Here is a 13,568-nt window from a genome sequence, read left to right as displayed (position 1 = left end):
GGGTGTGTGTGTGAGAGAGATATTTTAGCATATGAAAGGGGGTACACAAACATTCAACCATAGTAGACCTATAAAATGGTATTTAGATTGGAGCACTTGGTAGGTTCAGTTAGTAGAACATGTATGTGACTCTTGATCTAGGGCTTGTGAGTTTGAATTCCACATTAGGCATAGAGCCTACTTAAAAAAATTGTTTAGATTGAGGCTCACACACTACCTCCTTAGGGTGTTTGGATTCAAGAAAAAAAAAAGATACTTTGTACTGTAGAGGACTTTCTCTTTCTTACCTTTATCTTATCCTGTTACCTTTGCTTTGAAGTACATTGAAACAGACCTAAGATTGACTTTTTGAGGATCTTCATCTCTCACTGGTGTAAAAACATGTCTCTCTTGCCCTCTGTCCCTTTGTGCATACAACTAGGATCTTGATCAGTACAAGATATAGAGGCTTTCACTTCCAGGACATCATCAGTTCAGAGATGGTTCAGAATACAAGTTTCTTTCCCCTGGTGGCCAGTTGGGTGCAATATGAACTAAGGGTAATGCCATTTCCTCAGGAATACCAGTTAGCCTCGCATAAAAATTAGCTGATATTCAAGAATTAGTACAGGCTTAGAAAATGTAAAGATTCAACTTGGTGCTAAGCCCTCCCCCCAGTATTTCTTTCTTACTGTCTTTTTTAACCTTCCAACGGAACCAATTTTGAATTAAAATGTAATGAGCATTAAATTGAAAATGGCAGTTGCAAGCCTTTTCCTGGGAAAATATTTTGCTGAAAGCTCTCTCTCTCTCTTTCTGGGGGCTCTGTCGTGCCAGGTTGAAAGAGCGGAGCCTTCTCTGAGACATGGATAGATGCAAACATGTCGGGCGGTTGCGGCTCGCCCAGGACCACTCCATCCTGAACCCACAGAAGTGGTGCTGCCGGGAGTGCGCCACCACCGAGTCCGTGTGGGCTTGTCTCAAGTGCTCTCACGTGGCCTGCGGCCGCTACATCGAAGATCACGCCCTGAAACACTTTGAGGAGACCGGGCACCCGCTAGCCATGGAGGTCCGGGATCTGTACGTGTTCTGTTACCTGTGCAAGGACTACGTGCTCAACGACAACCCGGAGGGGGACCTGAAGCTGCTCAGAAGCTCCCTGCTGGCGGTCAGGGGCCAGAAGCAGGACCCGCCGCTGAGGCGTGGCCGGACGCTGCGGTCCATGGCCGCCGGCGAGGATGCCGTACCACCGCAGCGCGCTCCTCAGGGACAGCCGCAGATGCTCACGGCTCTGTGGTACCGGCGCCAGCGCCTGCTGGCCAAGACGCTGCGGCACTGGTTCGAGAAGAGCTCCCGCGGCCAGGCGAAGCTGGAGCAGCGGCGGCAGGAGGAGGCGCTGGAGCGCAAGAAGGAGGAGGCGCGGCAGCGGCGGCGCGAGGTGAAGAGGCGGCTGCTGGAGGAGCTGGCCAGCGCCCCCCCGCGCAAGAGCGCGCGCCTGCTGCTGCACGCCTCGCGCGCCGCCGACGCCCCGCGCCCCGCCTCACCGCGCGCGCCCACCGGGGGCCGCCTGCCGCCGCGCCGCGCGCCCGCCATGGCGCCGGGCGTCACCGGCCTGCGCAACCTGGGCAACACCTGCTACATGAACTCCATCCTGCAGGTGCTCAGCCACCTCCAGAAGTTCCGCGAATGTTTTCTGAACCTCGACCCTTCCCAGACCCAGCAGCTGTTTCCTAAGGCCCCCAACGGGAAGGCTCCGCTCTCCGGCAGGCCGGCCGGCGGCTCCGCCACCGAGCTGTCGGCCAGGAGCGAGGGGGCTGACGCTTGCGAGCGGGAGGCCCTCTGCTTCAATGGCGGGGCCTCCATCAGCAGGAGCCTAGAACTCATCCAGAACAAGGAGCCGAGCTCGAAGCACATTTCCCTCTGTCACGAACTGCACACCCTTTTCCGAGTCATGTGGTCCGGAAAGTGGGCCCTGGTGTCGCCCTTCGCCATGCTTCACTCGGTGTGGAGCCTGATCCCCGCCTTCCGCGGCTACGACCAGCAGGACGCGCAGGAGTTCTTGTGCGAGCTGCTGCACAAAGTGCAGCAGGAGCTCGAGTCTGAGGGCACCACGCGCCGGATTCTCATCCCCTTCTCCCAGAGGAAGCTCACCAAACAGGTCTTAAAGGTGGTGAACACCATATTCCACGGGCAGCTACTCAGTCAGGTAGGTTGCCTGCCCATCACATGGCAGGGAGTCTTACTGGTTAGTTGGGGCTTCCCTGAGTGCCTCTGCTAGGTTATTGGACGGACGAAGAGAGCCAGCATTTGCCGTCATGGTGCCTATCAGAGGGTGGCCATTGTACCTTCGGTTGTGCTGTGTGTTGTTATGGCCTTGTTGTTGAACTTGCCTCCTCTGTCTGGGCAGATCTTTAGTTGAATTTGCCATATCGCGTCGTTTTCAGTGAATGTCTTTAATCTTTATGACAGTATTGGTGATATATATATAATCTCATTGTTATAATTAAGAATCTGTTGGCATGCCATCTTTGATCAATATTAGGAAATTGAACAGTTTGCCTATAGCCTTGGTTTCACAGTAGTTTGAAAGAGCCTTCTTCCTTCCAGAACATTCTGTACATACAGGGAAGGGAGATGGCTAGGAGGTTGCCAAAGGCCTAAGCAAGCCTCCCTTCTATTCCCCATTACCTCTCATTTGCTGTATCATAGGCCATGTAGGGACATAAGAAAAGACTCTTGAGTAAGACTTTGTGGAAATGTACAGAAAGAATTTTTTAAGTTAAAAAGGTGGGCAACATAATGGATTCAAGTAAAACCTCTACATTATGTTACAGAGGTTTGTGTGTCATATAAGGATACTGCCAGAAACAAGGGCAAAAAAGAGAGGCGGTTGGAGTGGGTAGAAGCAGCAAGGTTTGGATGAGGAAGGAATGATGACAAGAGAAACAGATAAGAATCTGTTAATTCTCTATCTCAGACTGATCTGAGAATGGTCCCATGATAACCCAGTCTGTACTGCCACAGCACTGAATGGTAGAGCATGCTTTAGAAGAGAAGAGAGAAAGGGGTAGGTAATGATCTCTGTGCTGTGTGGTTTTCCAGTTCCAGCTAGCATCATAGTTAGAAATGTATACTGACAGTAATATGCTCTAGTGCTCTTAAGGTTACATTTATTATTTTAATATTATAATTAAAGTTTTTTTGAAAACTATACACTTAGTTTTGGTAAGTTATGTGTTTTGTATAAATCAAGCAAAAATGTATGTGGGAAGCATGGAGGTTATATAACCTGTAAATCAAATTTTTCTTTCTAGGTCACATGTGTATCATGCAATTACAAATCCAATACCATTGAGCCCTTTTGGGATCTGTCCCTGGAATTCCCTGAACGGTATCACTGCATAGAAAAGGGGTTTGTCCCTTTGAATCAGACAGAGTGCCTGCTCACTGAGATGCTGGCCAAGTTCACAGAGACAGAGGCCCTGGAAGGGAGAATCTACGCTTGTGACCAGTGTAACAGTGAGTGCTGGGGGGGGGTAGAAGTGGAGAGGGAGAGGGGAAACATGCATCTGGACTGTCAGTGTAAGGTGCTGCTTTTGCCCTCTTAGTCCAAAGTAACACCGATAATATTGAGTGGTTCTAAAGCATCTTTTAAAGATTTTTTTCTCCCATTTTCCTGAAAACAAGCGTGTGGTCATCATTTGTTATAAAACAAAACAAAACTTAAGAGTTGGGCTTCCTTTGACTCCTGCTGTGATTGACATTAGTTCTTATCTTGGGAGGCATTTTCTTTTTTTTTTTTTTTTTTTTTAAAGATTTTATTTATTTATTTGACAGAGAGAGATGACAAGCAGGCAGAGAGGCAGGCAGAGAGAGGAGGAAGCAGGCTCCCTGCTGAGCAGAGAGCCCAATGCGGGGCTCGATCCCAGGACCCCGAGATCATGACCTGAGCCGAAGGCAGCGGCCCAACCCACTGAGCCACCCAGGCACCCCATTGGGAGGCATTTTCAAGTGTGGGTTCTGAAATGAGCCTCTAAGAATGTGAGTGCTTAGCTTTGTAGTGCTACAAGGTCCTGATTAAATTCATGAATATTGATCTGACAGTTTTGATTTCATCTAAAGATAGGTAGCATTGCTTGTTTGAGGGTTACAGTATCAGAAACATGTGCCTTGTACTGTATTTGCAGATTTCAAGCCTGTCAGAATTGATGCTATAGATTGGTATGAGACCAGGAAGGCAAGCCAGAAGTGCATAATACATTTCATGGTTACTTTCTGCATTTGTTTCTTCACATGCCTTCACATGCCATGCATCTGGGGAAGGTCGTAAGACAGTATTTCTCTGTCAAGGCTCTCATTTTAAAGTGGAACTCTTTCCACGTGGTTATGTAGGTACCTTATGTAGAGCTCCTTGTGTCTTGCCACACTGCCACTTAGTGCGTTTGCTAACCCAACACGTACAGAGGAAATGCAGAGCAAATACCTGGAAGTTCGAATTTGGGGTTGGAAACTAAAATTAATGGATTGTATAGATGTCTTGAGATCAATTTGCACCCATAAAGTAGTTGTGACTACAAGTTTTGAGAACCACAATTTTATGATAACCCTTATTAGAATATTTGCATATATGGTCTTTTAAAATAGTGAACTCTGGGAAACCTATTGTCCTTGAAGAGGCAGGACAAAAACAAAAAATCATGCTTGATATTATTCTCCCATTTTTAAACAAAATTTGATATGGTGTACTTGGTTAACTACAGAGTCACCTGCCCTGTTCCTTATCGAGATATAAAGGTTGTGACTTAAATTACCTTATTAGAACAGTATCTGTTTGTTTTTTTTAAGGTAGTGATTATTCTAAAGCTTTTTACTTGTGAGGAACAGAAGGAGGTTAACAGCTTTAGCTCCCATCGTTCTCGGACAAGGCGGATTAAGGAGAAAATACTTTTATTTATTTTTGCAAGAAAGGATTATTTTTCTGTTTGCCAGATGTGCCAATGTATCAGGATTTCTCTAGGCAAGCTCAAATAGTAGGGAAAGGTACGAGATGCATTGTTGTACTGTGCTTGTGAAGTTTAAAAACTATCAGGCTTCTACCTCTCTTCATGGCCAGCTTAATCAAATGGAGACAGAACTGATCAATCTCAGTTGAATCAGTAATTTCTTTTTCTTTGTGAATTTCATTTTAGGGAAACAAAGCCGATTCTGTATTGTCTTCATCTTAGCTCACATACTCCCTCTACTGAGAGTGGCAGTCACTGCCAGGGTTCCCAGGCAGCACTGCAATAGTTTCTGAAAATCTTTTGGGGAATTAGAATGTAAAAGAAGGCCAGGCCCCCCTTTGAATTTTCTTTCTGTTCATGCGCCACATATCATGACCACCAGCCCTACTGAAAAGTTCTATGGCACACTCATCTGCTACAGCCTGTTATGAGAACCAGCAGCCACACGTCCTATTGTCCCAGGGAGCCCTGTGAAGCATCATTTGGCTGCGATTTGCTGCCTTTCATGAGTGGTATAGACAGGACTTAGATGTCAAGCTATTCAGACACTGAGACCATGGTATCTCAAAGGTAATTAGCAGGCAGCACAGAGGACCACTAGTTTTATATTCCCATCCATTCACTAGTCTAATTAATATAAAAATCGAGCAGTTGTCAGTAAATGGGTATAGAGAAGGCTTCCCATGGAAATTAAGAGAACTTTATTTCCATTGTTTATCTGATGTAATTTAGAAATGCATTCCCCCTCACAATTCAGTAGCTTTAGAAACAAAAAGAGAGTCTAACCACTGGTTCTTCTTTGGACTGGATGAATTTGGCCAGTCAGTCCACCTTTTCCTCCCATGTCCAGCCGTGTGCTTTTATCCAAGAAACATGTTTCAAAAACTAGATACAGCATAAAACTACGAAACTAGCAGTTTCTTTTGAAAATATTTGTATACGTCACAAATCATGCTGAAGAAAGAATCTGTTTAAATATTCTGTCCTTTAGCAATCCTGTGCCCTCTTACTTTTTTTCCAAGCCTGAAATATATGCATTATTCCCATTTTACAGGAGAGGAAACGAAAGATGAGAGTTTTGAACAGCATACAACTAGCTGTGAGCAGGAAATAGAATTAGGCCTACTTGATGAAAACAAAAACTTTTAAAATTACATTCTGGTGCATCACAATTTAAGTGCTAAGCCCATATATAAAGGCATAGAACCCTGACATGTGCATCTACTCTGCATGCGTGTTGTTGCAGCGACCTTCCAGTATATTTCATTAATAAATCCATGATATTGGGAATATATCACCCAAAACCCATACCAGTTTTGGAGGTTGCTGATGCAAAAATTTGGAAGTGGAGGGGCGCCTCGGTGGCTCAGTGAGTTAAACCTCTGCTTTCAGCTCAGGTCATGATCTTAGGGTTTTGGGATGGAGCCCTGCATCCAGCTCTCTGCTCAGCAGGGAGCCTATTTCCCCATCTCTCTCTGCTTGCCTCTCTGCCTATTTGTGATCTCTGTCAAATAAATAAAATCTCTTTAAAAAAATTGGAAGTGGATATATAAGGATTAGGTTTGGTTGTTTTCAGTTAACTCAAATAATGACTTTAAAATCAGGTATAATTTTTTTTCTGTTCATAGAAGTCTGAAGGACATTCAGGGACTAGCATAGTAGCTGCATGGTCACTGGGGACCCAAGCTCTTTCCACCTTTCAACGTGAACTAGTTCAAGGCTTCCTTCCCCAAGGTTACCTCGTGGTCCAAGAGGAGCAGTTGCAGTCACCCTAAGAGTGCCATCACGTGGTCATCCCTTCCGTGTCTGGGAGAACTGCTGTGGCCATACCAGGCAGGCATGTGGGGCTGGGAAATGCAGACTGACAAGGGGTCACAGCACTGCCCCAGATAAAACGAGGTCCTACTACTGAGAAATAAGGCATATTGGGTGGCAAGTCATAGTCTCTGCCATAGCCAAGAAGGAACGAGACTCCTCACAATCTGTCTTATACCTTCCCAAACCATATAGGCAAACGACGAAAATCCAATCCCAAACCCCTTGTTCTGAGTGAAGCTAGAAAGCAGTTAATGATCTACAGACTACCTCAGGTTCTCCGGCTGCACCTTAAAAGATTCAGGTGAGCTTGCTTTGGGGCCTTCCAGGTGGCTGTGAGCTGTGGGGACAGCTGCCTCAAAGGCTTTGGTGAGGGTGGATGTCTTCTTTGGTGTTGGGATGAGAAGCCTGTTCCCTAGAGACCTTGCACTTTCTATAGTGATTAAATGCTTCCTGCCCAGTGAGGCATGTTCAAGGGGGGTGGGGCAGTGGGCAGGAGAGGGCTTCAGCTTACACGGCTCTGTCCCATCAGCCAGCCTGTACTGGGTGTCTGTGCTTGGAGATTCTCTAGCCTCACCTGGGCTTATCAAGAATCACCTTCAGGACCAAATATGGCATAATCTGTGAAAAGAAGGGCAGGCAGTAAACTACGAAAAGATTATTGCCTGAATTGCTTGTTTTAGGGATTTCTAGTTTCAGAGTACATTATGGAACACTCACAGGAAATATATGTGGACATTGATCACTGTTTTATTTGATGCAAAAGCCACATCCGGAAGGTTATGTATTCTCAGTTCCCTGTTTTACCTTCCTCTTGCTAGGATAACATGGCATTTTTTTACTAGTAAGAACTTTCTATCCATGTTTTAGGTGGTCTGGCCGTAATCATCGAGAGAAGATTGGGGTCCATGTCGTCTTTGACCAGGTATTAACCATGGAACCTTACTGCTGCAGGGACATGCTCTCCTCTCTTGACAAAGAGACCTTTGCCTATGATCTCTCCGCAGTGGTCATGCATCACGGGAAAGGGTTTGGCTCAGGACACTACACAGCCTATTGCTACAACACAGAGGGAGGTGCGTGCGCTCGACTCTGTGGGGTGGGGGAACACGGAAAAGGGTTGGTGTGTCCACATTCCATCGCTTTCCTTTTACTTCATCTATAGGGGGATATTACATACATGAAAATCTAGTGGAAAGAACTGTGAAAGTGGGGTTCAGATTTTGGATATATCACTAAGTGACAACAGAAGATTGTACTAAGAATGGACAGGAACCGACACATGTAAAAGTACTTAGTATGGTTCCTAGAACATAATGTTCAATTGATTTTAGAGGTTTCTCATTGTTATTAATACTTCTGCAGACCTCTGTTTCCTTCGTGGTTATGCAGAAATGCTATTCGTAACCTCATGGAGATACTGTATTAATTTCACCAGCCCTGGCTGATGATAAAGCTGAATACATTTCCTGAGCACTTCTGTGTCCTTACCATAGGAGGTATGGTGGTACAAGGTCCCGCCTAAGGAGCTTTCAGTCCTTGTCCCCCCAGAGCACAGCCTCCCAGATACTGTGTACTGAGGTGGATGGGCTCTGCTGCTGCCCTTAAGGCGGCCAGGGTGAAATAACTTTTTATTCCTTCTAAATTTCCTTTTACCACTCCTCCATGTCCATTTCACCTCTGCCTCTCCTCTTCCCATCTCTTAGCTCCCAGTCTTCAGGCTGCCTTTGTAGCAGGCCCTAGTGGGCAATGAAAAAGCCTGAATAAAATGAGGACAAAAATTACAGTCAGTTGATTGTAAGTAGTATTGCGGTGGGCTGGGGTGGAGTTGAAGCCAGAGGTGGCAGGGAAGTCTGTTGGTTTCATTTACCAATCTTCCCGGCTCCCCCGCTTCCCCACCCCCACTACCAGTCAGGGGCTGGTTCTGTTCTGAACTCCTCTGTCCCTTTCTTCATCTCCTGGTTTTGCCTGCTGATTGGAAATACAAGTTGGGTAGTCACTTTCTCTCTTTCTTTCCTTTGGTTTCCTAGGTTTTTGGGTCCACTGCAATGACTCAAAGCTGAATGTATGCAGTGTCGAGGAAGTGTGCAAAACTCAAGCCTACATCCTTTTTTACACTCAAAGAACAGTTCAGGGCAATGCAAGAATTTCAGAAAACCAACTCCAAGCTCAGGTGCAGTCCAGCAACAACGATGAGGGCAGACCACGGCTCATCCCCTGAATGGGAGGCATGTTTCAAGGACTGGCCTGCTTTTAAACTATTGGTGTTCATATATCTTTCCTCTTACAGGAAATAAGGTTTAGTGCAGGAACAGAGTACTAGGTTTGCCTCACTGGGACTACAGCAGAAGGTGCTAGGTGACTCATGTTCTATCATAAAATCTGTAGTCACTTTCTCTTGAATGGATTCGGGAATTCCCTCCTTTGATAAAACAGAAGGAGTAACTTCTATGAAGATTCTTTCATCAGTTGCTTCTGAAAAGAGAGGATCTGGGTGGAGGAAAGAGGGGGTAAATTGATCATATGCAGCCAGGAGAGCAACCATGTTTTCTTTCCATTACATGATTCCCCCATTAACCAGGACCTCCCTGTGACCCCAGAAGAACCCTCCTGATGTGAACAGCCCTGGACAGAGCATGAGAGGTGGGGCCCTGGGCTGGCAGCTTGCTGGATGGGATTGGTTCCAAGGCAGGAAGTGAATAATAAGGATTTGTCCTCACAAAGGAAGTAACCCTCAAGGGCTGACAACTTGCAAACTTCCTTTTTTAGGGACTAGCAGTGAGAGAGTGGAATGAGATGCATAGAGCAAGTTTCCCCATGCAAAACGGGAGGTTTTTCAAGTGTCCTACCTTCCCTGGCTGCTGCTGTCATTGAATCATTCCTCGTCTTCTGAACATCCCTTCATTCTAAAGGAGCAGTTCATATGGGAAAACAATCAACTGGTCCATGACATGTTCTTAGCTGCATGCCAAGCTGAAGGGCACCCCTGGCTGCCCAGTTCTGTAGCATATCCCTGGTTCAGGTATAGGATAAGCACATGGTTTGGTATAAATTGGTCTTTAGGTCAGTTGTCTGAGGCTGGCTCAGAATTCAGTTGAGGGTAGGCAGGGATAGCTGGTGGACCAGGCCTTATCTGAATGCCCATCACCTGTTCTCACCTTGGATGCCCATCACCTGTTCTCACCTTGGTGCAGCACATAGCTTTTCTTAGCCTGCAGCTTTTAGCTTGCACCTGGAGGGCTTGGAACATTCTTGTTCAGCACAAGGTTTGGGAACTTATGCTTTTCTAGGGCTTGGGAATCTGCCCCCATATGTCCGAACAGTTCGTTGCTGCTGGCCCCAGCCTGTTCTCCTCCCAAATTTGATAATCCTTACTGTTTCTTTACCCTCCTACACTCAGTCCATCTGAGGGGGTAAAAAAAAAGAAAAAAAGAGTGCCCTGTCTTTTACTTAAGTGCTAGTAAGATACATATTTCTTTTTATACCGGGTCAGTTTCTAAGTGGAATGAAATTGCCCCCAAGCCCTCCTTCTCATCAGGCACCACTGAATTTCCCTTCTCAGTCCTGCAGTAAAAGTGAATGCAGCCCGGAACTCACTGTGGGGCTGCTGCAGCCTGCCTCAGCCTGTCACTATGAATGCTCATCTTCTGACTGAGTGTATCAACCTAATGTTTCAATTCAGGTAGAAGTACAGTTGTCACTTGAAGGAAGCAGATGTGGAGGGAGTTGGGGACGGGTGGGAAGTTGGGAAAAGAGGGGGTAAGAATGAGGGTCGTAGCTTAGGGGTGTTAATGAGCCCCATATCCAGAGCAGATCTGTAGCATTTGCTGTTGACCTCTTTTGAGATGGACTCTCCCACAGGACCTGTCAGACAGCACTGAGACATGGAGGAAATTCAGACAGAAAATGGCTCACCCTGATAAAGAAAGGGGAGTGACTATATTTTAAATTAAACTTGCTTTTTCCAACACTGTGAGGTTTCTGTAATATTTAGCTTTTATTTGGAAGCGATAGCGTATGGCATTTTTTATGCTATTTGGTTTATATTGTCTACTGCAGGCTTCTTTGTACAAGCTTGGCCCGGGCTCACCCTCCTGGACACTGTTTTAAAGTGTCACAGCTGCCCATGCTGCCAGAGGCTCTGATGCAAAGCTATACTCTCTAGATCCACATTTTTAAGTTGGCAGTCTTGGTGATGACTTTTCGTGGCAATGAAAAAGCCCATTAACTCAAAACAAAACAAAACAAGCAAAAAACTGCAAGGAGAGTGAAAAGGAAAATATAAATTGTGCCTCATCTTTCTTTGAATGCTGTATTTGTTATTCTAGAAAAAGAGAACTTACAAATGGAAAAGAATAGAGCATCTACTTCATCCCTCAGGGTGTTTCCGGGGGAAACTTAAGAAAAATGGAAATTTAATGGAAAATTAAAAGATCTTCAAATTTAATTTTTAAAAATAGTTTTATACCAAATATTTATAAAAATTATTAAGCAGACTTAAGAACTTTGTGAAAGAAATGCTTGACTTAGCTGAGCACCTGTTAACAAGTTCATAAAATTGTTTAAAATGAGTTGGAATAGAAACCACTACCAGAGTCCTCACTGAGCTGCGTACTCTCGAAGGTGCCCCTGCAGTCACAGACACCTCAGGTACCCAGAGGCAGCAGCACTAGACGCTGTTGAGAAGTTAGTATTTATGGAAACTTTTATTAAAGAGTTCCCTGCTGCATAAGCCAATGGCTGTTGTGAGGGAAATTTCCCTTTGCCTTTAATTTATTTACATATTGGAAGTAGATGGATTTCTTAGTTGCATCTCACTTTAAACTGAAACATTCTAAAGAGAAGAAGCTAAGAACCAGGTAGACGTTGACTAGATGCTGCCAAATCAAACCCGAGATCTCCTAACTGAACCTACGGGGCCTGCTTCTCCCAGACTAGTTGGAGTCCTGTTCCAGGAACCCTTTGTAGTTGGCTGGTGTGTTTACTTTCTGCTGTAGCCAGCCAAGATGAATGCACCCTGGCCCCCAAAAAGGATTTTTTACCTCAATCTAGTTTGACCCTCATACTTGTGGTTGCCTCTGAGGTGAGCATCCATGCTAGTGTTTAAAAAAAAAAAAAAAAAAAAAAATTAGGAATGCCCTCAACAGCCAGGAACTGAAGCTCTTATTAAATGGTGGGCAGAGCTCTTGCCAGTTTTGATCCAGTCCCCTCTCAGGCTGAGGGGAGCAGTGCCACGCTGAAAAGAATTTCCAGATGTCTCTTAAAATGTCATGAATAAAATTAGAAAACTGTAGGAGGATTAATGTGTCCTATGGACTCAATAGAAGAGTTTATTTTTGTTTTTAATGGCAAGGCTTCTAGAGTCAATGATTGTATGAGTTCCCTACTCTGGCTATGCTTATAGCTTCATCCAAGTGCAAGAACTAATAAAATGGATTGGCTGGCAGTGGGGCATGGATGGCTCTTGTCAGGCCCCTGCATAAGCCTGAGAGAGGTCGACAGTAGTACAGAATGAAAACTTGGTTGGGTGTGGGGGGGTGGGATGTGGGTGGGCAGGCAGGGAGGGGGAGATGGAGTTTGTTTTACTTATTGATAAAGCTTTGTGAACTAATTTTATACAATTCATAACATTTGGTGCCTTGTACCGTTATGGTTTGCATGGGATTGAAAAGATTAAGGGAAGGATGTCACCTTGTCATTTCGGGTGGCAAATGGGTCTGTACAGTGTAAAAGACATTTGGGATCAGAATTTTTAAAAGCATTTCATCTCGTGTGTGAAAGATAATTCTTCTTACCAGCAAGTTCTGAAATTTTACTGTAATGTCCAAAATCTTTGGATTTGTGATTATTCATCAAATGGCTGCTTTTCAAGGCAGACTATGTACCCTGTTCTTTCTTACCACCTCTTTTATGTTCCAAACATTAATTCGGTCCTTTTCGGGTAGGCTGGGAGTGCTAACTCTTCTCAAACATATACTATACCCCTGTCGGGTTATATCTTATGAGTGGAAGGGTTGCTTTTCCAGCTGGTTGGGAGAGCACAAAATGTTCAGAAAGGGCCTTTTTTTCCTAATGCTGGGCAACTTATAGTAGAGGTTGAACAAAAATGGTTCCTCCTGAAGTATTGCCTTCATTAATTAGTTCTGAGGTTCTTTTGCACAAAATTTCAGGAAGCAGTGTAGGACACAATCCCCTGTATGTGAACCTTTAGATTGTATAGCAAGCCAGTGCACTGTGTAATATGCAAAAGAGAAGGCTCAAAGAACCTGTCCTGGCCCCCCAGCCCTTTTCCCTGGCAGGCGCGACTGGGATGGTGCTGAGTGGCTGTGGAAGGGGAGAAGACCCAGTCCACTCACCTGCAAGGCTGTTTAGTCTGTTCTTTCACACTGACCTTAAGGTTTCCACTGAGCTCATGAGACTTCACCAAAGGGTGTTTAAAAAGCTCACTGCTCAAAGCACATTTGATAATTGGTTCCTTCAGCCTAATTCCTGGCCTAATTAGGTGAGGAGGTTGTACTTTTGGAGCAGAATCTCCCATGGCAACTTAGTTTTTTTACTGGGTAAGTATACATCTCCCTGGTGGTTCAGATTCTTTTTGAAATCAGCACTAAAGCTGAAAGCATCTTCTAAATACGACTGTGAGTTTAGTTTAGATCTTTCACGCTTAACCATTCTCTTGGTCTAGGGCTCTGACTTTAACCAGTGTTTAATCTTCAACCCACATTGTTCTAAATACACCATAGCTATTCTAGCACTGGGGCAAATGGTCAT

At 45.1% G+C, this 13,568-nt stretch overlaps 1 protein-coding gene across 12 annotated transcripts in view; it reads left to right on the top strand.

Moving 5' to 3' along the window:
• The window catches only part of USP49 (ubiquitin specific peptidase 49), a 91,360-nt gene extending 80,593 nt beyond the window's left edge, over positions 1 to 10,767 (top strand). For 10 of the 12 annotated variants that reach the window (XM_059177933.1, XM_059177936.1, XM_059177939.1 and 7 more), the window contains 5 exons: positions 817 to 2,185; positions 3,294 to 3,498; positions 6,993 to 7,101; positions 7,668 to 7,873; positions 8,828 to 10,767. In XM_059177933.1, the coding sequence (XP_059033916.1) occupies positions 845 to 2,185; positions 3,294 to 3,498; positions 6,993 to 7,101; positions 7,668 to 7,873; positions 8,828 to 9,018 (2,052 nt within the window). In that variant the 5' untranslated portion in view covers positions 817 to 844 and the 3' untranslated portion in view covers positions 9,019 to 10,767. The remainder of the gene's footprint in view (positions 1 to 816; positions 2,186 to 3,293; positions 3,499 to 6,992; positions 7,102 to 7,667; positions 7,874 to 8,827) is intronic. The other 2 variants (XM_059177941.1, XM_059177942.1) reach the window with 2 other exon arrangements.
• The last annotated feature ends 2,801 nt before the right edge of the window (positions 10,768 to 13,568 follow it).

This window comes from Mustela lutreola, chromosome 6 (assembly GCF_030435805.1).
Source record: "Mustela lutreola isolate mMusLut2 chromosome 6, mMusLut2.pri, whole genome shotgun sequence".
NCBI classification, from domain to species: Eukaryota; Metazoa; Chordata; class Mammalia; order Carnivora; family Mustelidae; genus Mustela; species Mustela lutreola.
The sequence above is the reverse complement of the archived record's forward strand: the minus strand, read 5'-3'. Positions and strand labels throughout refer to the sequence as shown.